Source organism: Folsomia candida, unplaced genomic scaffold (genome assembly GCF_002217175.1).
Source record: "Folsomia candida strain VU population unplaced genomic scaffold, ASM221717v1 Fcan01_Sc021, whole genome shotgun sequence".
NCBI classification, from domain to species: domain Eukaryota; kingdom Metazoa; phylum Arthropoda; class Collembola; order Entomobryomorpha; family Isotomidae; genus Folsomia; species Folsomia candida.
In genome coordinates this window covers 2,628,477-2,651,093 of record NW_019091213.1, presented here as the reverse complement: position 1 = coordinate 2,651,093, position 22,617 = coordinate 2,628,477, and the positions used below count along the sequence as shown (strand labels likewise).

Here is a 22,617-nt window from a genome sequence, read left to right as displayed (position 1 = left end):
TCCACTTTCTTTTGACATGCACATGAGAAAAACTAGTCAATTAAATGTAGTAAGTAAATATGCGGATACGAGGTATGCGTACTTAATTTGGATAGCGGAACAACCTCTTAATCTCAATAGCAATAAAAATAGGATTTATTATCTCACTGCATGCAATTAAAATTATGGTATTGATTGATGCACGCTTTTACTTTTATTTTCACCTGCTGAACTTCTGATCGGGAAGAACCAAACCGTACTTACTTTCACTAGACTTCTTGGTTAATATTTTATATTTTGCGTATGTACACACATAATAAAAGAGTGATAAACTAACCTAATTACATAATAAATCGAGTCACATTATAATATGAAAGTTATGTATGTATAAGGAATGTCAGGTAGGAAATCTGTTTGCCATGTCCTCCTCATCGTCATCGTTGTTATCTTCTTGTTGTTCTTCTTTGTCCACGGCTTGTTCGTCCTCTTCATCCACGGTGGGGAGCATCTTCCTCGCATCTTGGTTTACACCAGTTCCACCCCCACTTTTAGCCACATTCTCCCATGCTGCATGATCCAATAATTGCTTCGAAATTTGGGGGAATTCCGACTTTCCGATGTTAACTCGAAGTTGGCGAGGCTTCTTTTTGGAGGACATGTCGCGAAAAAATTCTTGGCGGATGATGGCCAATTTGGATTTGAGTTTCATATAACGATTGTAACGACTGCGACGAATGGGTGTTACGCTGTAGCGAGATTCCATATTTTTTCGGTACATTGTTAACAGATTATCGGCCATTTGACGGTGCAGATTCATAAGTCTAACAAGAAAATAGGGGGAGAGTGTGTGTTAATTAATATAATTTTTTCCTCTGCATAAAAAAATGTCATTAAAGTATGAATATTGTCGTATTTACACATTTGCCGTGTGATGACATCGCATTTCGGATTTGTAAAACGAATCCATCCAAAGTGGCGAGAATTGAGCATTGTTCATCTCAACGAGATCATCGTGTCTGAGCAGTTTTAAGAATTGGGAACCTAAATAGTAAAAGTCTGCGTTGGTGGAAACGGTCTGTTTTGCGAGGAGTTGTCGCATGTCCAGCTTTTGACGACGGAAGACGATTTCCTTTTTGAGGGTAATGATTTCTTCGCGTTCGTCTCGCTCCCGAGTCTACGTGCATACAAATGCATACGTATATTTTTTATGCACGCACAACATTGGGGTTGATGGATTTTATGCGATTTATGACAAATACGATACCCTGAATGCTTCCGTAGCTTCGGAGATTTGCATGATAATAATGGCAATGAAAATATTGGAGATTAGAAAGTTTCCGAGAAGTATGCACACTAGACAAAAGACGCGTCCGCTGTGGGTATAGCCAGCTCGTTCAAACTCTTCACTCGTGTCTGTCCACCCGTCCAACTGTACACACAAACAACGTAGGGCTGAAATTCTATTTGGGAATGCTTAACCAAAAAAAGAAGAAGTATAAGTTGCAGAATAATTAACCGTGACGAATGAGAAGAGTCTGAGCATGCCCTTGAGAATGTTTCCCCAGGGGTGGTTGAGCCCTTCGGAGGGGGAGAAGAAGTAGTAGGCAATGATGGCCGTGATGTACATGAGGAGGAAGAGGAGGATGAGGACGGAGAGGACGTGCGTCTTGAGCGTCTCCACCAAAGCAGTGATCAGCACTTGGATTTGAACTGACATTGAGATTCCACGAAGGATTCGAAGCGCTCGGAAAATTACGAGAAGTTTCAAAGCAGGAAGATTGTCCACCTTTGTCCAGACGAGGATTGACTAGGAGTGCAAAATTAAATACATTACTCGTTATTGGTGCATCTAACGCGTCTCATATTTTAAGAAAAGTGTTGCCGAAGAGTTGGAACAGAGTTGAAGATGAGATCGCTTGCACAAGTTGCCAACTTGTGCAAAACTGAATTTTTAAGCAATTTTGAACTCCAAGATAAAAGGGTACTGCAAACTGCATGGTATAAATTGGAACAAAATTGAAAGTTGATAATTTTTGGCCAGCTTGTCTACAGCCCATTTACGGCTTAGTTTGCTCTAAAGATAAAAAAGATGAAATTTTTGTTATATGAAACTTGTACCGTTTCATTCCAAATTTATCTGAGAGTCCAAAAATGCTTAAAAATTCAGTTTTGCACAAGTCACAAGCTGGCCAGTGGCCACTATTTATGGTGCATGGCCAAACTTATCGGCAACACTTAAAAAAGTTGAGCCATGAATGTGCGCACGTTCAAGAGGGAGACTGCTAAGATTGCAAAGTCAAAGAGATTGAATCCGGATGTCCAATACCGATATGGATGCGCATACACTGTGCAAGCACGAGGATTTACAAAATAAGTTACCACTACTTCTTCGTATAACGACTATGATGTATCACCTTTCAGGAGAAATTCTGAAATTATAAGACATGACAGTCTTTAATAAATATGAGACTTGTGAACTAAGCGAACTAAAAGGGTTATTTATTGAAAAGCCTCACCCACAAGGTAGATTGACAAGAAGAGATTATCCAAGATGTCAAACACAACGTGATAAGTTTTCACCTCGCCAGTTTCGACGGCCAGAGACACGGCGTTGACCACGATTGCCACCATGATGAAGGACTTGAAAAAGCTCGACCCCACGAGGGCAACCACGTAGGCGTGGAAGCTCTCGTCACATCGGTAGTGGTGAGGGAACCGCTTTGCTTGTTTCCTGAAAAAGTAATATCCATCCAACCATCTTTTTATATCACGACCCTCTAACTTTAGGTGATAATTATGAAGTGGCGTCAGCCGCTTATTGTGATTGTGTTGTCCGTTTGTCTGTCTGTCCGTAAGCACGATATCTCCAGAACGTTGCAACGTAGTCAAAAGCGGGTATCGTCAATGACGATTCGTCATAGTGCTTCTAATTTTTAGTTCTCATTGTCAGTTCGAGTTTGATAATGGAGGGTTTGGTCCAAAATGAACCTTTCTCATCGTAAAGGAAAGTTCGCCACGAAATCAACACTGTCAATATTTTTGTCCTTTGACGTACACATGGGGACCAGGTCAAAAGTCACCTAATTTTTATGTGGTATCATTATGGCACAGTCCATAAGCTGATAATTCAAAAATCTTAAAATCTTACACTGGCTCCATTGGACAATTTTTGACCCAAATGTTGGAATACTTCCGAGATGGTGCTTTATCTTGCAAGTCTTTATTCTTCTTCTTTATTTCTTCTCGACGTTTCATGTAGTCCGAGTTCTTAATCCTTTCAATCCACGACTTTGGTTTGGGGGATACAAATTGGTCCCGTTTATTGGTCACGAGCCCAGCTAAACGTTCCTCCTCTTCTCGCTCGTGTTGTTTGAGACCTTTCGGGATTCTGTGGAGATCTTCTTCCACTTTCTCAGCAATCTGCGATATGGAGTGAGAGTTAACGTGGGACTCGATGACTCATCTCCTTAGTCGTCAAAATTAGCACGTTGTTAATCATTTCTCGGCTACGAGAACTTATTAAAAAATTCTGGACGACTAATTTGTAGTCAGTATAAGTTGATTCATAGAATGGAGGTGAGGTTTCGACGAGTTCCATATTTCTGAAGCCTTCCTAAACTTCAAATCTTCAAAAATTGTCAAATCTGGCGTGTGTATTTTTACATAAAAAATTGGCAACGACCTGCCTTACGAATTTGTCTGCAGAATTTTAAAATTAATCCCAGACCTAATAAATGATTAAAAATGTGCTAATGTTGACGATTTTGGCAACGAGTCCTACGTCAATTGGAAATTGGAACCCACGATATAAGAGTAATTAAGTAATTGATGACTACCGACCTCTTCCTTAAAAGTAAGATTGGTTCCAATGATGTCCTCCCAAGATGGTTTTTTGAAACGATCCGAATCAGCCACGGTCCCCTGTTCGAGCTCATCGTCATCGTCGCCCTCTCTTTTCATCATCCCCTTCTCATTCTTCGCCAATTTCTCATCCTCCGCCACCATTGCGATTTCAGACGGCAGGGGTTGCGTCAACAGCGCACGTCGCAATGTGGTCGCTGCCCGGTGAACGGTCGACGGTTCCCAATCCTGCTCCAGGGTTGTGGGGAGCTTCCACTTCCATGCTGAACAAAAAAACGCACGACATTGCACCGTTATGATTTTGTGATGCAAATTGTTCACACAACCATTTTTCCGGATTCTGCATTTCCTAAGTGGCGTCATTCGCTGACTGACTATGCATTGTACCGTACAATTTGTACGTTTGTCTGTCTGTCTGTGCGTCTGTCCACCCGTAAGCAGGGTGGACAGACAGTACATGATCTAACGTTTCGCCAATGTGCTTCTAATTTTAATTTTCGGTCGAGTTCGATAATGAGACCAATCGGACCACCCCCCAAACGCGGAGATGTGGTCCAAAAGTAAATTAATTTTCATATGGAGTGCCATTTTAAAGGAAATTTCACCCCGTGATCAACGCTGTCAAGAGTTTTGACCTCCGACCAACCCATGACCGCAAGGACGAGGTTGAAGGTCAAAAATACATAATTTTCATGGGATGTCATTTTACATTTCACTCTGCGACTTCCTTGTTTATGTTCGTTTGGGACGATTTATTGTTTGGACTGTTTGGACTATTTACCTGCAGTCTTCACCTTGAAAAGGTCATCTTTCTCCATGATAGCTTTCAATTCGCTATCCTCAGGTTCCGCCTCACCGCCACTGAACCTGGCGTGTTTGACGAGGGTGGGTCTATTCTTCTGGCCTTGTTTTGTGGGCCGATCCATGTCGTCGTCCTCCTCATCCAGGGGAGCGATTGTGGGTCTGCTGGGGGGCACGATGTCGCCCACTTCGAGCGTGTATCTGTCGAATATTTCAGATTCGTCCACGTCATCTTCGTCCATTGCTCCGTCGTGCTCATGCTCCATGTGCTCCGCTCCCGTCCCTGTCGTCGTGCGACGGGTCTCCACATAATTCGCAATCTCCTACAAACAGAAGTAATTCATGAATAGGTACATTCGTTTGATTGCATACTTCTTTGGAGGTCTCCCAGGGTATGGTTACAGATTGTGACCAAAATAGTGTCAATCGGTCACAAAATGTGACGTTTGGAAAAGACGCTCTCTCACAATACTCAGGTTTAGCGAGATATCTATCTGCATCCAAAGAGGAGAAAATGCTTTTTAAAGTTAACGAATTTTACACTTTCGAAATTTACTGCGGTTTCTCTCCTCTTCGGATGTAAAAACTGCGCATGCATATTTTGCAAATTTCATATTAATTAAATTTGCAATAAATCGGTACTACTTAATTTGGTCAAAGTCGGAGAGCACACGCTGGGAGACCTTCATTGTCATTTATGTATCAAAGGTTTTGATGTACAATTACTTTCATACTTTGATAAAATGGTGGGTATGATGCTCAAACTTTGCATGAATCTGGTCATAGCGCATCAAAATGAGGAATCTTAACCAGCTCGGGAGTCGGCTGAGTTGTTCTCGACTCTCATGCGACACGAAGGTGTTTGGCCGAAAAGATTCAATGACATCCAGTTGACACCCGTAATCGTAGTTGATGGCGATTTCATGCAACATGGCGATTCGCTCGTCCGACAGTGGCTTCGAGTAGGGCTGTTCTGCCAGGGTTTGCGTCTCAACCGCCGAGTTGGGCTTGTACACGTCGTTCGGATCGTTCCTTGGAATCGTGAACATCTCAACAATTTTGGCCTGTCGGTCTTCGTTCATCGCTTTCTGCCACTTGTTGGCAAACATGGCGGTTCCGAAAATCGTGGTGAAGAGGGAGACGCCTTGAGTGTTGGGATTGGTGGCGGAAGGAGGCTGAGGACCCGTTCGAAATGGCGACGGTGACGGCTTAATTATTGGGGAAGGAACGATGACTTTCTTGGCAGCCGGGGCCGTATTATTAGTTGCTGCAACTGGAGCAGAAATGACATTTTTTTGAGGAGGTTGCGACGGTGGAGGTGGTTTCGGAGGAGGTTTTGATTGTTCGGGTGGAGCTGGGGATGGTTTGTTTTGTTGTTGTGCAACCGGGGGTGGTTTACTAGGTCCCCCCACGCCTTTGATGCTCCCCACCCCGGATGGCGGAACACCTTTGCCACGGCCCGTCATTGACAAGTGTTTATTATATCAAAATTTGTTCTTTGTTTGAAGAAAGCGTGATTGTAACGTAAGGTTCCAGGATGAATAATTTAAGCTCGACGGCAGAATTGAGTTTGGGCTCGAATAAAAGAAATACCCAGATACAGGTAATTTGATAAGTTATCAAATTACTGTATCTTTAACAACCCTGACAAATACCTCTACTTCTGTCAAGCTTTAAATCAGGAATAACGCCTGACACGCAATGCAGTGGGTGGGGATTTCAGAAAGAGGGTGGATCCGTGTCGAAAGGTCTCATGTGTGCTACAGTACCCACAATGACGGATGATAAGTGCAGAGAGTCTTATGGGAAAAGTGAGATTTTTGATATAATGCTATGCGTCGGATATTCAGAGGGTGGGGTCGACTCGTGCCAGGTAATTAACTTCATACAACATAACTTTAATGATTAGCATATGTACATGATGATCATGTTTGATTTAAACATAGGGAGACAGTGGCGGAGGATTAGTTTGTGATGGTCGACTCAGGGGGATTGTTAGTTGAGGGTAAGTCGGCACCCTTATTAACATGCTGGATGGATAAAATTGAGTTGAGATAGCTAATTATTGACCTTTCCTTTCTAGCACACGACCTCAATTTCCTGGAGTGTACACAGAAGCCTCACAAAATGGACTCTAAACTGTTTCAAACCCAAACATTTTACAGGACCCAGAGTGCCTCTGAATTTTTTTACTTCTAACTTTCCTTCTTGGAAAAACAATAGTTAGAAATTTTGGACGCTACAATAATTGCTAATTTATTTGATTTGTTGAGTACACAGTTCTTCAATTCCAATGAAAAATGAGTTTTAAAGGAAATAAATTTTCTAATCTTCTCTTGGTTTTTCCCGTTCTCCAATGATTTGGGGTTTGTAATCTGGTTTGCTCGCTTTCGTAAAGAGTTCCCCATACATTGGTAACCGTTGAGTCATCTAAGATCATAGAAATGGAGCACATGCATAAATATTTATGGAACTAACTGTTTTGCACCTGTTGACGACAATTTAGATCTATATTTGATAATTCGTACCCTGAAGCCCCACTTGTCTCGAACTTGCCGACACAAATTCAGATCTAATTCAGCCACCAATAGTCCATCCGAAATCCGCGAAAGACCCTGCGGAAAATTCGCCAATAGAATTCAACCAAATATAATGTATCCTACAGATAATTTCTGGGATATTATATTATTACTGCACTTCGAGACCCATCCGGCCCTGCCACCTGCAACACAATGTTTGATATTTAGAGAAAATTTGGCCGTAGAGTCAAATTATTTGCATACTAAATTATTTATGAAATTATTTACGTAAGAAGATCCGTAGAAATGTCCAAAGTCCTTATGCGCCGGCTTTCCATCGCCTAATTGATTTGTACGTTAGCATAATTTAAGGTATAAAACGTGCAAAATCTGGATTACATATACAATTGATTTGCATGCGTACCTGATGTAAACTCATTCGGAAAGCTCTCCGTTCCAACACGGTTAATCGCACAGGCAAAGTAACTGTTGGCAATGGCTAAAATGGATAAAAAGACGGAATCTTTACATGTTTGCTTTGACAAGTTACTGCATGTGATTATCTGTCCATGCTTAACATAGTTGATGCTTGTTTGGCTATATAACAGGTTACATTGAATTTGTATTTGAGCTTACAATTCGTACACGTATAATTTGTGCATACACACCATTCACACGTTCTTACGAGTACGAGTACTTAATTTGTTATCCCCCCTGCTCCTCCCCCTTCCTCACACAAGCAGGCACAAACCTGCATTTCTGGCCTCTACGCCCCACAAGGGTTCGCTCAGTGCTCCCACAGTTGCCGACGGGTTGAAAACAATTTCCGCATTGTTGAATCCAAACATGGCCCAGTTCAAGGGGTGATGTCCTGGAAGTAATCAGTGAGATTAAGATTCAGTATGAGACAGAAGTGCTGTTTCGTGCTTCTCAATTTTATTTTGCTCACTCCCGTAACAAATGTTGATCCCAATGCGACCAAATGCAGTATCGAAGACGGGATGGCCAAGAGTGGATTCCATGTAATACGTCGACTCGTTAAAATCGCCAACTCGAGGGATGTGATTTTTCCTCGTTTTCCCCAAAACTTGTCCAGAATTAGAAATCACGACCTAGCAGAGAAAAGTGGATAAGCCTCCTAAAGGAGACCTAGAAGGCTTAACTCCATAAGAACGCATAAGCCACATTGAGATCAAAACTGACCAATTCGACGCCAGGGATCCGTTTTCGACCCCTCCCAACTTTCTCACCATATAACCTCTCACTTTTTTTGAGCTTGTGAAACAATCACAAATATAAACTTGTTTCGATTTTGGCGTCCAACCTTTACAATTTACTGCATTTTTGATAAAGTTGAACTCCGAAAACTAAAAAAGGTATAATAAATAATATTTAATTAAAAGAATTTTTTGATTGGATGGCGATGGGTGGGAGGAGTCGAAAACGGATCTCTGTCGTCGCATTGGTCAGTCTGACCCTCAATGTGGCTTATGCGTTCTTATGGAGTTAAACCTTCTATATGAATGTATGTTCAATGACGACCTAGAAGAAGAACACCTTCTCATCTCTACTCGTTAGCCATTTAAATTACTTTTCGTCAATTTTCGAAAAGTTGGAGTTTGTTTTTTGTTAAAATTAATTAGAATTCTCATCTTATTTCAATCTCAGAATAGTATGTATGCATGCATGTTGAGTGCATAAATTACATACTACACTTGCATCAAGATAACCTACACAATAGATAACCTTTCATGGCCTTTATGAAATATTTATGTACACCTCAGACGATTCACTCTGACTTACGGCCGTATTCCAAAGGACATCCCCACCATCTCGCTCAAGGATGGGATTAATGATGACCATGTTGTAACGTTGAGCGAGCTGTTGAAGGAATCGCGTTGTTGGGCCGTCCTCCGCCGGCTCGGCACATTCCACCCACGGAAGTCGCTCTCGAGTGCAGAATGCAAATGGCATGGCTGCATGAATGAAACAAGACAAGTGGAAGAATTTGTTAAAATAAGGCTTTGTAGGATTTATGCTTATGCATTTACAGGGACTTACTCCAGGTTTCTTGAAAGCAAAAGACATTAACGCCAGCCTGAGCGGCAATCGTGACAGCTTTCTCAGCAAGTTTATGTAGGGCCGCACGCTAAAAAAAATGCACTGTTACATCAACGTTCTATGCAGTTCTATGTAGAATTCACTGACCTGTTCTGCGACGGGGGTGGTTGTTGGGAGTGGCAACTTATTTTGGAAGAGACCCACACGTACGATGCGTGGGGGGCGGAGTTGCTCCGAAGCTGCGGAGAATTTGTGCGTCTTCACCTGAATCGAGGACGCGGAGGCCAAGTCTACCGTGGCTGGGGGAATTGTCAACCCACTATTTTTGTGCAGAGTAAATTTTGATTCAGCCAAGATGAGATATGCACATCAATTGTTAATGGAAATATTTTTAACTAAACCTAAGGTTAATGGGCTTACCAGGGTGGGTAGGTTGTCCCATACAAAATGGTCCACACCCTTGCCAGAGCGTCTGGGGGCAGGTTGGATTCCAGGATGGATTCAAGGCTTTCAACTTCTTTGACTTTGTCGGCCATTTTTGTCGCAAGTTTGTCAATTATGTACTCTTTTAGCAAAATTTAAGGATTCTACCCTGTTGAAAGTGTCGACTTTACGAAAGTGGAAATGTGATTTGCCGTGCCTGCTGTTATATACGCACAAACACTATTCAGACGAAAATTTATTAAGTTATGGGATCTGGGTTGGTGATAATAACCAGCATAATTATGCAACGATATATGCATTAAGAGAGTAGGCTCATAAGTAACACAGGATGATGAATGTAGGCATAAATTGGTGACCTTGGCATTGACTCGGACGGACTGGTTGGAAGATTATGAGAAACGAATGCTCAGCCAGATTCTGTGCACATTTTTGTATCCTCGTTTTATAACTTGTAGCAATTTTAATAGTTTTGATGAGGATTGAATTTTACAAACAATAAAAACATGGTCATGATCATGTGCTAACAAGACAGAGTAAATTGTAAGATTGTAAGACAGAGTAGAGAGTTAGTAAGTCTTAAATAATACAAATTACGATTAAAAATTCCCAATTCCAGAGAAGGGATCATCTTGTGGAGGGTTAAATGAATCGTCATCTTCTTCCTGTGTTGGAATGTTAACAAATTTCCATTTGTTAGGTTGTTCTGATAAACCAAACATATTTAACTTGTTGATATCATCGCTGATATCATCGCTTTCTCCGTTAAAAATTTCGTCTACTATTTCATCTTTCACCAAGTCCAGGTCAACCTCAGGATATATTTTGTCCTCAAAGGTTGTTGGAGGACGTTGAGGTGATTTAAAGGTCTTGGCAGACTTTTGAGGGAAAAGTTTTCTAGAATAGAGTTCCTCCAAGGTCCTGACCAGTTCGTCGCAACGTTCTAAAGATAGTATGAGTTCCTTGGATGCTGGCAGTGTAGGCTGAACAGTAGTGGGTCGCCTCATGGATCTTGGAGCAATAAGATTTAATTTTCTGGTTTGTATAGATTTTGGTGGTGCAGATTTCCTATTATTTCTTGTAGAATTATTTGAGCAGTCATCATTTTCGCCACAATTTGATTGGACCAGACGTTGTTCTCCAGCTCTGGTCGACTTGAGAGCTTTATCGAGAGGTTTTTTATTGTGGTCATCAACTTTCGTCTTTTTTCGTTTTGGTTGACGCCTTGAGCTACCAGGATTTTTGTACGATTCTTCAACCGAGTCGGACTCAGACTCGGTTTCTTTCATTGTTGACTTTCTTGGCCTCATAGACCTTAAACGTTTTTTGGTGCAAAGGTCAGGACGATCAGGGTTACTCATTGCTGATGATAATTTGTCTTCTCCTGAGTCCCCTTCTGACCCTTCTCCATACACGGCACAATCTTCATCAATGTTGTCACCCTTATCTTCGTCAGATGAAGAAAATATATCAGCGTCATCATCTTCTGACGAACTGGAACTTAAGTTCGTTTCTTCGTCCTCCTCCTCTGAACATGAATGCTCCTTCTTTTTCCTTGCAGATGAGATTTTCCTCCAGTGGGCAGCCATGATTCGCCATTTTGGCCATTTTTTTTTCTTTCGTTGCCTTGATTTTTTTGCAGGTTCAAAATCTGCCGACGTTTGAACTCCATGCTGGTTGTAAATTGTCTGGATCATTTCCACAACTTCCGTAAGGGTAAGGCAAACTCTATCTTTCTTCTTACGAATTTCACGTATGGACTATAAGACAAAAACACAAATCAAAATATTGGACTTATGGGTACTTTTAAAAGTACATTATAAGAGTATATTCATAAATATTTATGGCTTGCCTTGTTAAAATGGTACTGTTCTATGTGCGTGTTTATAAACTTTGGATTCATTTGAAGTCCACAGTGTTCTAAAGAATATAAAACTTGGGATCATTTATGTGTAATGTATAGAGAATAATAGGATAAAATATATGATGAAATTGTGGGGTACAAACCACAAAATGTTGAAAAATGCGTTGGAAAGTGTTTATTTGTCATGTGAGATTTTAAACCGTCGTCTGTTTTGAAGCTGGACGAGCAAATTTTGCATATGAAGCTATTGGGAACGGTTTCCAACACTTTCTCCAGTAAAATTTCCTGAAACGCGAATAGTACAAATTAATTTGGTAACCAAATTTAGGTTAACTTCATAGGCATGGATAAAGTTGTTCTATTTATTATTACCTCAACATCACCCACCGCCCACAGGTCGCGTGGGTGGGCTTTTCTCGAATGGTCTCTTAAATGATCCATTCGCTGAAAGAGTTTTTTGCAAACTGGGCACTTGAGTCTAGTCAAGTTCTCACGGTGGTGAAATCTGTCGTGCTTGGAAAGATTATTTTTTGTCGTAAATGTACAATTACACTTGGTACAGGCCACTCTTGTAAAGGCATCTTCTTTGTGAGCATCAGCAATGTGGGCATGCAGAAATTCCAACGTTTTGAAATTTTTTAGACATACTTTACAAGTTGAAATCGTGGTTTCTCCATTGGCCGTTTGTAACTTTGTTGTTGAGGACAGTTTTTCGTAATCTTCTGGAACCAGTTCTCGTGGCACAGTTGGTAAAGTTTTTCCTCTCATAACGACCATTTTTTCATTCTTGGGAACGCCGTGGTCTTTATGTATATGAGTGAGATAGTTGACGTGGGAAAAGAATTTTTTGTCGCAAATCTGACAAATTCTAATGTCGTTGTCTCTCTTTATGAAAAGATGATGAGTATGAAATTCTTGTATGGTGAAGTTGGTTCCACAAGTGCAGGGTATGCAATCGGTAGCATTAACATCAGGAGATCCTCTTCGACCAGAAGGCAGGGGCCGAGTCGTTTGATGGGGAAGGATACCATGAGTAGCTTCATTGTGTTGAGAGAGAACATTGGTTCGAGAAAATAGGCGATCGCATGGTACGCAGTATCGCCGCATTAACTTATCAAAAGTTTTATGGGTTTGGTGTACATCGAGGTTAGTAGCTTGGCACATCGGGCATGTTATGCCAGTAGCCTGTTCAGACCGTTGAGCATTTGCTTGTGCCAACTTGGGTTTCTCTTCTATTTCTTGCTCTGCTGTTTCACTTGCATTTTCTTGTGGCGGATTCTAAACAAAAATATTTTTTAAAGATGTCGCATATTTATAAGAGGGCATTAAAAATAAATAAAAGTACCTGTACTTTAACATTCTGCAAATACTTGTACAATTGGTGATTGTGAATCCAATGAAGTCGTAACGAATACAGCGAATAATATGATCGTTTGCAAAGTTCACACTTATAAGGCTCGTGGGAGTAAGTACAGTTGTCTTCCCGATTTTCAGGAACCTGTAAATGCATTGTTACAAAGAATACAAAAATAAGAAATGTGTAGAGATTTTAGTTTAGAGATGTTAGTTTACCGGTGGTTCTTGGGGGTGAAACTCCTTAATGTGAAGCTCAACTGCGTCTTCCGACGTTGCCTTGTATTTACACCAATAACAGATGTGATTACGATCCTTGCACGACTTGAAATGATTATCGCGTAATTCCTCCGTCTGGAATTTTTTATCACAAGCTCGGCAGAGGAAAAACAGTTTGTTCTTAACAGAATTGTCATCCGATTCATCGTGTAATAATGTGTGCCCTTGAGTTTTGTGTTCGTCCAAGAAATTTTGTGCAGAAAACTCCGAGTCACACTCGGCGCAGCGGAACAGATCCTCATTGTTTACTTCAATGGGATTTGGAGGAGATCGAAATGGTTTCTAAACATGGAAGGATAACAGACCGACGTGTGTTCATCCTGAATTTCAAATTGAAAACATGACGTAAATAGTACATTTTTACTCACATCAGGATGAAATAGTTTGACATGGTCCATCCAAAAGTCTTCCATTCTCAAATATATGCCACAGTAGACGCAGCAGTAACGAATTATTTCATGTGTGCTTTTGTAATGATCCATAAGATCTGAATACGTCTTGTAACATTGTTGACAGTGCAGACACCAAAAATCCACCTTATCTGCGATCGCCTTAGGCCGATGTATTCCCATGACCCACTGCAATAGATACATTGAATTACATATCAATTTGTGTCATTTATTGTTTGCTTACAATTAGACTTGCTTGTTTCTCACCGAAGTTTTTAAAACGTCGTAATGCTGACGATTAATATGATTCCTTAAACTGTTCCTTTCAAATTTATAACTATCGCATGCAATAGGGCGACCTTTTGAGAAAGACACTGTCTTTGAAGGATGTTTAAATGGACACTTGTACTGCTTCGCTTCAAAGTGGACACAAAAAATGTGTTGGACTAAATTATCAACTCCCTCCACTTGGCATGTACACTTTGGATCCGGACAGTCCAGTTTTGGAATGGGAGTTGCTGGACGTTTCCTTGTATTTGCTGCCGTGTCGTCTTGGGTAGCTGGTGGAGCTGGAGGATGTTCCGCAGCCACGTGTGACTTTAATGCAGCATCTCCATCCAGTACTTTATCACATTGAGGACACTTTGGTAACAGGGTGGGATAAATTTCAGTCAAGATGGAGTCACGTATTTGTTCAGGATTTCGTTCAAAAGGTGACTCCATTGGGGGAGGAGCAGTAATGGTGGGAGGAGGAGGAGGCTCCATATCCCGATAAGGAGTATTATAAAATTTTCTTCTCTTGTAGTTATTCCAAATATCTCGACGTTGTCCAGGAATGAAGGTCGATGAAGTATTTCTTTCCAACTTTGTCTTGGTCCAACCTTTTGGTCTTCCTCGTTTCTTTTGTTGTGTAGAGGGCGACAGATTCTTAGAGGAATTTGGCTCTTTCTTTGGTGTTTTAGTAGTGGAATAATGTTCTGAAGTTGTTAGTTTCGAAGAAAGCTTGGGTTTTACTTCGATTACTTTCTTTTGGGAGCGACGCTGCTGAGGTGGTGGACACTCCTCCTCACTACTACTTTCATCAGTATAAGTACATATTGGAGATGGAGGCGCAGAAACAGCATCGTGATCATCATCGGTAGCTCGTATGGGAAATTGAGCTTGCAGGTGTGGCATTTCACCGGAGATTTGATTGGTCATTGTACTGGATTGTGCATGGCTCCAATCATACGATTGCTGATTTGATTGGGACGACGAGGCGTGCTGTTGATATTGGAGCTGTCATGAAATGATAAATGTGGAGATTAACAATTATACAGTAGAAGATAATCTAGGCTACTTTATAGACGCCTCCCAACGGATGCTCACAGATTTTGACCAAACTAAAATCTATATAAATCAATCACAAAAGTTGGCAAATTTTACACTATCCAAATTTACTGCAGGTTTTCTCCACTTCGGATTCTAGTATCTCTGCCAAACTTGAACATTAGCAGATCGTGTCTTTTGCAAATTTCATATTAATTAAATTTGTGGTTGATTGACATAATTTGGTCAAAATTTATGCATCCGTTGGAAGACTTGGAAGAATTGCTAGTACTTACCATGTTAATTTGAGAATTTGGTAAAAACTGTACCGAGTAGTTGAGCGGTTGAGAAATGCCCTGCTGCATTTGGATGTTAGGATTCCACTGAATTTGTGAGTTTTGCTGATTGGTCATTTGATTCGTAAACTGGTCAACTAATTGAAGTTGTGGCATATTTTGATACAGATTAAAAGGATTTTGGTGTTGATTTTGAGGCTGTGAAAAATTTGCATATGAGATAGAAGTTTGTTGTGGAATGTTTCCGGTTCGTAATTGCTGCGGTATTCCTTGCAAAGTAGGAAATGATCCATGCTGAGCACTTTGAAAATGTGCAAAATTGAAAGAGTTTTGCTGTTGTTGAGTACCACCATTATTATTTGGAAGATTTAGCTATTCCAAATCAGAAACGAACCATTAATTAGTTAACCTGATTACTGAATTAATTAGAATATTCATAAAATTATGCTTAGATTACAATGTCATTTCGAATTACAGAGTCAATTTCACAAGATCCAAGCGGAACCCATCCGCTATCATCTTGATGGTCATGTGCATCCCCTGAGTCTGCAAACCCGTTGCTGGAATTGGAATATTCTACCTCAATCTCATTACTGTAACAAGGAGGAGTGACGGTGGTGGTGCCAATTGTTTTGCGTGATCTTTGACTTCTGGTAATCCGAGGGGATAAGGAGCGAGGGGGAGGGGTAGCTTTTTTCTGTCTAGGTTTTGGTTTCTGGATTTAATTTAATATACAAGTTCAATTTATTTATTTTCACATATATGACATCATAAACGTAAAAGTATTAAATTTTGTGGTAAAATTACCCTAGCCACATGCACTCGAGTGCCTTTAGAGGCTGTTGTTGGTGATTTTGCGGATCCGATTTCGGGGATTTCTTTACCAGCATTTTCACTATTTTCATTACACGTGGGGTTTGGATGTGTTCCTTCTTCTGCCCTTTTCCTTTCATACGCAAGATATTTCTTTGGTGGCTTCTTCACAGCAGACATTGTTTTCTTATCAAAATATTCCCCTTTGCCCAAAATGACGCCGTATTTTTTCTTAATATAACTTCTTCTAAGCCGTTCATTCTGTTCGATTCGGCGTTCTTCATAAAGTATGGGAGAGTCGTGTAAATTTTTGTAACTGTAGTCTTTGAGTTTTGTAAGTGTGTAAAACCTCTTGAATGACAAATGCTCTTTCACAGCATCACCAAACTTGGTCATAAAGTCAACAAACCTTCGAATATCTTGGAGAGATTGTTCCTCAGAAATAGGTATCCATTCATACTGAGGTAGTTCATTCGCGAGGATACTCTTGGTAACATCTCCCACGTTTTTGGTTGAGGATAGTTGAATCGAATCAGTAATTTGACCAGTAGGAGACACTATTTTTCTTCGAGCCGACAATAGTTCAAAGAGTACGTTTCGATAAGACCTGACTTCTACTCGAACATTAACTGAAACATTGACAGAAATCCAGTAATCAATTCCTTTATAATAGTTTTCGGTGCGAAAAGCGGATTCGAATTTATCTATCGAGATGTTGCCTTCGCCAGGCACGTTAGCAGTAGAATTTAATTTTTCAGCGTCTTTTTTATCTTTTGTCCGCCCTTTCCGCTTGCCAAATTTTGCCTTTGGGATTGGAAGCCCTGTAGCTTCCAAGAGGTCGATGTTCATCTCATATTCGGCTCGCTCCATTTTTATTCGCAGCTTTGCATCTATTTTTTAAATACATGTGTACATAAAAACCGGTGTTTTAAAATACAACAATACAATAATTCCTGTGAGTTTTAGACTTACTTGCCGCATTTATGGCGTTAAGTTCTGCTTTAGTTAGATCCTTGGACAAGATCAATTTTTGTTTCCTTTTCTCCTGTTTCTCCTCTTCCGTTAACTTTTTAACCGCTTCTTTCTGCTGATTGTATTGTTTTATATAGGAAGAGATGCCCTTGTAGAAATTTTCGATTCTAGCTTTCCTTGCAGCTAGTGTTTCCTGGCTAAACATTTCCCTTTTATGAACTAATTCTTTACTTATTTCCTGTAAATTGCGACGTTTTGCTTTGTTTATTGTTTCCATCAAAATATTCCTGTCCTTGTCTGCTTGAGTTCGTTTCTCCCCATCGTCAGGCTTCTCGGAGATCCAACGGTTTCTGGATAACAGGAATTGGTTTTGGAGTTTTTCTAATTTATACTCGTTCGCTGACTGCATAGCACGTTGTTCCCAATCACTAAGCATATTGTCTCGGGCTTCCTTTGAGGGTGCATTAACGATGTCCTGAAATTTGTCAATCGCTTGCGATTTAGCTGATCTTGTTACTTCTTCAGTTCCTTTTTCATCACTTTGGCCAGCCTTGTTTCTATTTCCTCCTTGTTCATCAGTGATTACTCGAGCAATCCAGTCTGTGACCTCGGTCTGGTATTGCCTATTATCAGTTGTTTCATCATCACCACCACCTTCATCACGTTCTTCTGCTTCTATTTTTATTTGAACTTGATTGAAACAATTCATAATCGCGTCTTCATCAGGGTTCAAGGCACCTTTCCAGCGATTTCGAACTACTTCCTTTTCTGCTTCATTTGTGGTTCCAGTACTACTACTAGGATTATCCATGTTGTCTATGTTTTAAATATTAAGATATGATAAAATGCCTGTTAATTAATTGATTAATTGACATAAACCCTTAAATAATGAGAAACTGGTGCTGACCATTATCATTTGGAGCTCTTACTACGCCCGGTAACGTAGGGACGTGTGGTCCTAATTCAAGTTCTAGTAACTCCTCACAAAGAATTTTTCTCTCATTTTCAAAGTTCATTCTAATTTTGAGTAACATAAACTCTTTCCAGGACAAATCGTCTTCCACTTCAGGATCCAATTTCGAATGGTTTAACTTCATCTTTTCCCATTCGGCTTTCAAATTCTTAACTTCTGCACGGATTCCTCGCTCATCTAGAGTATCTAATGCACGGTCAATTCTTGCAATAACTCTTTTTGGTGCATTCTCATTTGTTCGAACTTCAAGGGTTCTAGACGCCATTTTTTCTTGTCTTGATTTTTTAACTTTGGCCCGTTGACGGCGACGACGACGCTCCAAAAATGTTTCTCCTGGTACAGCATCATCCGGTGCATTTTCAGTGGGACAGACCAGATGATCAGTCTAAAATACATATGCATCCAATTAAAACTAGACAATCTGAATCCATGATCGATAAGCAAATAAGAAACTTACGCGCATTCTTCGCAAACGGGTGGTCAGGGTACGGTGAGCTCTTCGAGCATCCGCCTGACTCGTGTCTGCTCTAGACTAAAAAAAACGAACTTTTTATCAGTTTAAATGTGATTTGTGATGCAATCAAATTTCATAAATTAAGTTTTAGTAGTTTCTGCATTAACCTTCCTTGAGCGAAGTTTTCCCTTGAGACGTGCCAAATTTCTTTCTTCCTCGGTCATATTAGCTCGTTTCTAAACAAATAAACAAATGATTGATGACAAGAGAGCTTATAATAATTATTTATTTAATGCACTTTATTTAAGGCATACTCACTTGTCGTGTTCTTATCCGATTCAGTTCCCTTTTCCTCGCCAAGGCGGCATCCCTTTTGGACTGGACACTGGGACCAGAATTGTCAGGTTCATAATCAGAAGCACTGTCAGAATCAGAAATCGTGATCTCCTCAGGTTCTGGTATTTCCTCCTTGGAACCCTGGGATATATCAAAAATGTTATCAAAAATGTCGACTGTACGTATTTAAGTCAAATTAAAATGATATTTACTCACAAGGACTTGTTTTCTTCGGTTTCGTTGTTCATTCTGTTCCCGAGCAAGACGGGTAACAGTTCTCGTATTATTTGACATTTTGTCAATTATTTTGTCAACATTGCTTCAATTATTCAAGCACGATTTTAGACTTTAAAGTTTCATAGTACGTCACCGAATTCACAGTTTTGTCACCAACAAGGGATGTCTTATTATTGCTTATCGATTTTGTAATTACTTGAAACAATTTATTTCATGGAGTGAAAAAATCAGAAAAGCAGCCAACAACCAAAACAAAACCTACAAAATTCAATGTTCGCTCTTTTTGCTCAAATTCACAAGATTTCCAGACTTGAGAATTCTCATCGTTTACTTTCTTCAAATGTATTATGTTTTACTTTTTACACTTTTTTTACACCAATATTTTCGTCATTCAATTGAAATTCGGTTGAATGTGAAAGATGTTTAATTGTTGTAATTTAAGTAGTTCGTTTACTACTAAAGTCCTTTCTATTACCAGACCAGCATTCACTCACTTTACCGTCATAGTTGTAGAGTCAAGTCAAGTCAGCTAATTTTGAATCGAGACCGACAATAATAATAATATTAAAACTTGAATTAACCTACGTTAATTCAGTTTTATTGTATTTACAGTATGAAAATGTGATACCTATAGTATACCTACTCACTATTACTTGGAGCCCATTAATATAAATGGGATATTGCATTTAAGTAATGAAGTCATTAGCGTGTGAACTTCCCATAATAATAGTTAACCCTTTGCCGGTTTCAATGTGTGTAAAGTTCTACGTGAAGTGATCATTGAATGATCACTCTTGATAACAAATCATACACATGTACTATAACACAATCTAACGTTTCGTGGAACTTCAAAAATGTATAATTTTAACGTCGCGTACATACTTTTTTTTACTAGTCACATTGACTGATTTCATAATAAAATCTACATGTGATTTTCAGTGTTTTGGCCTCGATAAAAATGTGATATTTTTTTAAGACTTTAAAATCTACAAGTGTTTTTTGAGACGCTAATTACGTTACGTCTTACATTGTCAGCCATTGTTAGCCACTATTCTCATGGACGCATCATTATTAACCGGTGTACATAAATTACAGACGGAAGGAACAACGACAAACAACGAAAAACACTTTTGTAAATGAAAACCGATATGAAAAATTAACATGATATCAAAATCGTTGTTCCGGTTTGGAATCCCATTGGGAAGTGCGACTGTTTTAACGGCGTTGTTAGATTTTGTAAGATAATGTTTGACAAATAACCTTTACATAGTGATTCATACATGATGTATGAATCAGTTTTTTTTAATTTGCATGTATGATACATACAAATTGCATAACCTGTAATAAAATGATGGGTAATTTTGTTTTTAATTTAGGCCGTCTCCTGTTACTGGTTCCTAAACTATTTAGGAAGTTTTGTCTACACTCACACGTATGACGACGTGCCTATCGGATTTCGAACTATTTTCGGGTTGTGTATAATTTCTCTGAAAATTATTTTGTCGTTCTTTCTTTGGGGATTCATTTTCCTGGTAAATATGTATCCAATTTAAATCAAAAATTTGTAGAGTTACACATAGTTTTACATTATTATCTGCACGCAATTTTTCCAGGGTAGGCGAGGAATCCTCCTTTCATGGTTACCGATCTCCATTATTGCAGACTTTCTCTTCGTAGGCTTCGGTGTGTATAACACCACCCACGACTTGGTCTCGGACGAAATATGGTTCATAAATTTGGCCGTCGTTGTCATCCTTCGCTTTTATATTACCATCGTCCTCCTGCAAGCTTTACGACGACTCTTACAAAACGCTAAGGCGGAAGAAGCTTTAAAAACTGATGACATTAGCCCATCTCGAAAAAACGAACTAGAATTACAAAACTTTGACACATCAACGAAACTAGAAACTAATACGACACAGTTCAACAAAAATGACATTGTTGTTGTGGTGGATTCAACAATTCAGAGCCAGAATAATGCTTCCGAACCGGCAAGTTCACCCAAATACTCGCCGAGGTTCTTGCTCATGGAACCTGTCGGAGAAAGCATTGATAAGATTTTCGAATTTTACAATGACATACCAAGGCTCGGAGCAGCGATTTTAGTAATGTTCGAATTTGTAAGTGCATGCATGTTTATCATAGCTCATAAATATGACTTATAATTTTTTTTGTAATAACATGTTGAATTGATTTCACCGAGATTACAGATTTGGAACATATTTGCTCTTAGTTCTCATGCACTCACTGAGTTCTTATTGGGTGGAGGAATGTTCTTCATTAAAGGTACAAAGATCATGGCTTCTAATTTCAGTGCCCACTGTCGACCCAAAATCATTTTGTACAGTGGAAACAAAAATGTCCACGTGTCTCAATGATTTTGACAAGTTTGTATGTTTCCTTCCAGAGGAAGAATTGCGAATTTGGAGGATCATTCTAAATCTGGTTGGACTGCTATTTATCTTTAAGGTACTCGTTATGCTAATTATACAGTAATACTTATGATGCATAAACAAATAATCTAATATTATTTGTTTGCAGAAAAAGAAAACTTTCCTCCGTTTCTGGCTGATTGCGTATCTCTGGACTTTATTCGCCAGCCTTTGCATCTTTGTCTACGTCTTGGCAGACTGGCTTTACCCTCCTGTGGTTCAAATAATTAATGTTTGTGCATTTTTCTGTGGAGATAACTCCATTCGATTTGGAGTCGTATATTTTGTACTGAGAACAACCATTCAGCCTCCGGCAGCCACCCCTTCCAGTGACCTCAGCCCAGCTGGGTCGGGAGGAATGCAAGTTCGAAGTAGTCAAGCAAACAATGTGTTCAGATCACATAGTCTAAAAAGCCAAACCGGTCCTCGCATTAAAAGAAATAGTTTATCCAAAGCTACTCGGAAGAAATACGGCACCCGACGACTTCATACATTGACTGATCCAGATTTTGAAATTTATTGAAATTTGTGTACCTTATTTTTTGCAGAAATTCCATCCTGCAACGTCTCAGAGAGATATTAAGTGGATCTGATTTATTGATATGTATATTTATTAGTATTTTAATAATTTCCTGCCAAACTAAAAATTTGGCAGCTTTATTTAGTCAACTTAATTGACAATCCTACGAAAATGACAATATGTGATTATGTGATAATCAATTATAATAGATGCCATAATTTTAGTATACGCAAAAAATACCTCTTGTCAACAATTATATCACACAGACTTCCAATTTGTTTCGATTCTCATTATCCGTGATTTTAGGTTATACATAAACTTTTTAAAGCTGTTTATGCATTACTATTATTGTTATATTATCTTATTATTAAAATCAGGGTTCGGAATACCTACTTATTAAGGTCAAAGTCAAAAATTTACAACCCGTGAGTTTTAAAGGGACTTTTGGGTTTTTTTAGTAATAAATTCAACAAAAATTGTGGCAACTATTGCGAATTAAATTATGTACAAAATTCCGGATTTTCGAAAATTATAATGACGACTTGTGTCTTCCTCCCAGTTCTTGCAAAACGACAATTTTGTTTTCGTTACGAAGGGTTAAATTCGAGTACAGTACTCGGAGTACTTGAACCAGTTTTGTAAACTGATTACTATTGACACGTGAATAAAGGTCTAAATCAATTAAATCTAATCTAATTATTCACCGAAATAAGAAATCTTCCTCTCCAC

The 22,617-nt window shown here is 39.4% G+C and overlaps 4 protein-coding genes across 5 annotated transcripts; 1 reads left to right on the top strand and 3 right to left on the bottom strand.

Moving 5' to 3' along the window:
- Positions 1–107: 107 nt before the first annotated feature.
- On the bottom strand, positions 108–4,924 carry LOC118438444. The gene is made up of 10 exons (XM_035858750.1): positions 4,622–4,924; positions 3,820–4,103; positions 3,128–3,399; positions 2,496–2,710; positions 2,394–2,408; positions 2,245–2,324; positions 1,496–1,786; positions 1,244–1,408; positions 897–1,153; positions 108–800 (listed from the first exon to the last, which is right to left on the bottom strand). The coding sequence occupies exons 1-10, from the start codon at positions 4,905–4,907 to the stop codon at positions 377–379; spliced, it is 2,289 nt and encodes a 762-aa protein (XP_035714643.1). The 5' UTR covers positions 4,908–4,924; the 3' UTR covers positions 108–376.
- Positions 4,925–6,864: 1,940 nt separating this feature from the next.
- Positions 6,865–9,933, bottom strand: LOC110858338 (beta-ureidopropionase). The gene is made up of 11 exons (XM_022107068.2): positions 9,642–9,933; positions 9,369–9,540; positions 9,222–9,309; positions 8,964–9,136; positions 8,110–8,272; positions 7,912–8,031; positions 7,585–7,659; positions 7,449–7,501; positions 7,334–7,363; positions 7,170–7,256; positions 6,865–7,071 (listed from the first exon to the last, which is right to left on the bottom strand). Exons 1-11 carry the CDS (start codon positions 9,755–9,757, stop codon positions 6,967–6,969), a joined length of 1,182 nt encoding a protein of 393 aa, XP_021962760.1. The 5' UTR covers positions 9,758–9,933; the 3' UTR covers positions 6,865–6,966.
- Positions 9,934–10,088: 155 nt separating this feature from the next.
- Positions 10,089–19,179, bottom strand: LOC110858596. Of its 2 annotated transcripts, XM_022107414.2 has the most exons (17): positions 18,916–19,179; positions 18,682–18,840; positions 18,531–18,599; positions 18,367–18,441; positions 17,844–18,294; positions 16,937–17,752; positions 15,959–16,854; positions 15,609–15,866; positions 15,152–15,523; positions 13,815–14,825; positions 13,527–13,736; positions 13,099–13,440; positions 12,872–13,024; positions 11,899–12,804; positions 11,670–11,811; positions 11,515–11,582; positions 10,094–11,422 (listed from the first exon to the last, which is right to left on the bottom strand). In XM_022107414.2, exons 1-17 carry the CDS (start codon positions 18,991–18,993, stop codon positions 10,262–10,264), a joined length of 7,167 nt encoding a protein of 2,388 aa, XP_021963106.1. In that variant the 5' UTR covers positions 18,994–19,179; the 3' UTR covers positions 10,094–10,261. The 2 variants fall into 2 exon arrangements, with proteins under 2 accessions (XP_035714717.1, XP_021963106.1); XM_035858824.1 differs by lacking the exon at positions 18,916–19,179 and having other exon boundaries at positions 10,089–11,422; positions 18,367–18,436; positions 18,682–18,754.
- A 116-nt stretch (positions 19,180–19,295) lies between these two features.
- LOC110858427 lies at positions 19,296–22,579 on the top strand. Its single transcript, XM_022107206.2, has 6 exons — positions 19,296–20,172; positions 20,313–20,468; positions 20,550–21,056; positions 21,147–21,222; positions 21,344–21,405; positions 21,478–22,579. Exons 1-6 carry the CDS (start codon positions 20,098–20,100, stop codon positions 21,889–21,891), a joined length of 1,290 nt encoding a protein of 429 aa, XP_021962898.1. The 5' UTR covers positions 19,296–20,097; the 3' UTR covers positions 21,892–22,579.
- Positions 22,580–22,617: the final 38 nt, after the last annotated feature.

Bases quoted from the DNA above. Each gene is read 5' to 3' on its own strand.
- LOC118438444 (XM_035858750.1), bottom strand. From the start codon at position 4,907: ATGGAGCATGAGCACGACGGAGCAATGGACGAAGATGACGTGGACGAA. The intron at 1,409-1,495 runs GTTAATTATTCT...TTGTGTGTACAG, and splicing joins GACTCTTCTCATTCGTCACG to TTGGACGGGTGGACAGACAC. The intron at 801-896 runs GTAAATACGACA...TTTTCTTGTTAG, and splicing joins TGTCATCACACGGCAAATGT to ACTTATGAATCTGCACCGTC.
- LOC110858338 (XM_022107068.2), bottom strand. From the start codon at position 9,757: ATGGCCGACAAAGTCAAAGAAGTTGAAAGCCTTGAATCCATCCTGGAA. The intron at 9,310-9,368 runs GTCAGTGAATTC...CATTTTTTTTAG, and splicing joins CCACCCCCGTCGCAGAACAG to CGTGCGGCCCTACATAAACT. The intron at 9,137-9,221 runs GTAAGTCCCTGT...TCATTCATGCAG, and splicing joins TTGCTTTCAAGAAACCTGGA to CCATGCCATTTGCATTCTGC.
- LOC110858596 (XM_022107414.2), bottom strand. From the start codon at position 18,993: ATGTCAAATAATACGAGAACTGTTACCCGTCTTGCTCGGGAACAGAAT. The intron at 18,841-18,915 runs GTGAGTAAATAT...GATATATCCCAG, and splicing joins ACCGAAGAAAACAAGTCCTT to GGTTCCAAGGAGGAAATACC. The intron at 16,855-16,936 runs GTAAGTCTAAAA...TTTAAAAAATAG, and splicing joins TAACGCCATAAATGCGGCAA to ATGCAAAGCTGCGAATAAAA.
- LOC110858427 (XM_022107206.2), top strand. From the start codon at position 20,098: ATGATATCAAAATCGTTGTTCCGGTTTGGAATCCCATTGGGAAGTGCG. The intron at 21,057-21,146 runs GTAAGTGCATGC...CCGAGATTACAG, and splicing joins TTTTAGTAATGTTCGAATTT to ATTTGGAACATATTTGCTCT. The intron at 21,406-21,477 runs GTACTCGTTATG...ATTTGTTTGCAG, and splicing joins GACTGCTATTTATCTTTAAG to AAAAAGAAAACTTTCCTCCG.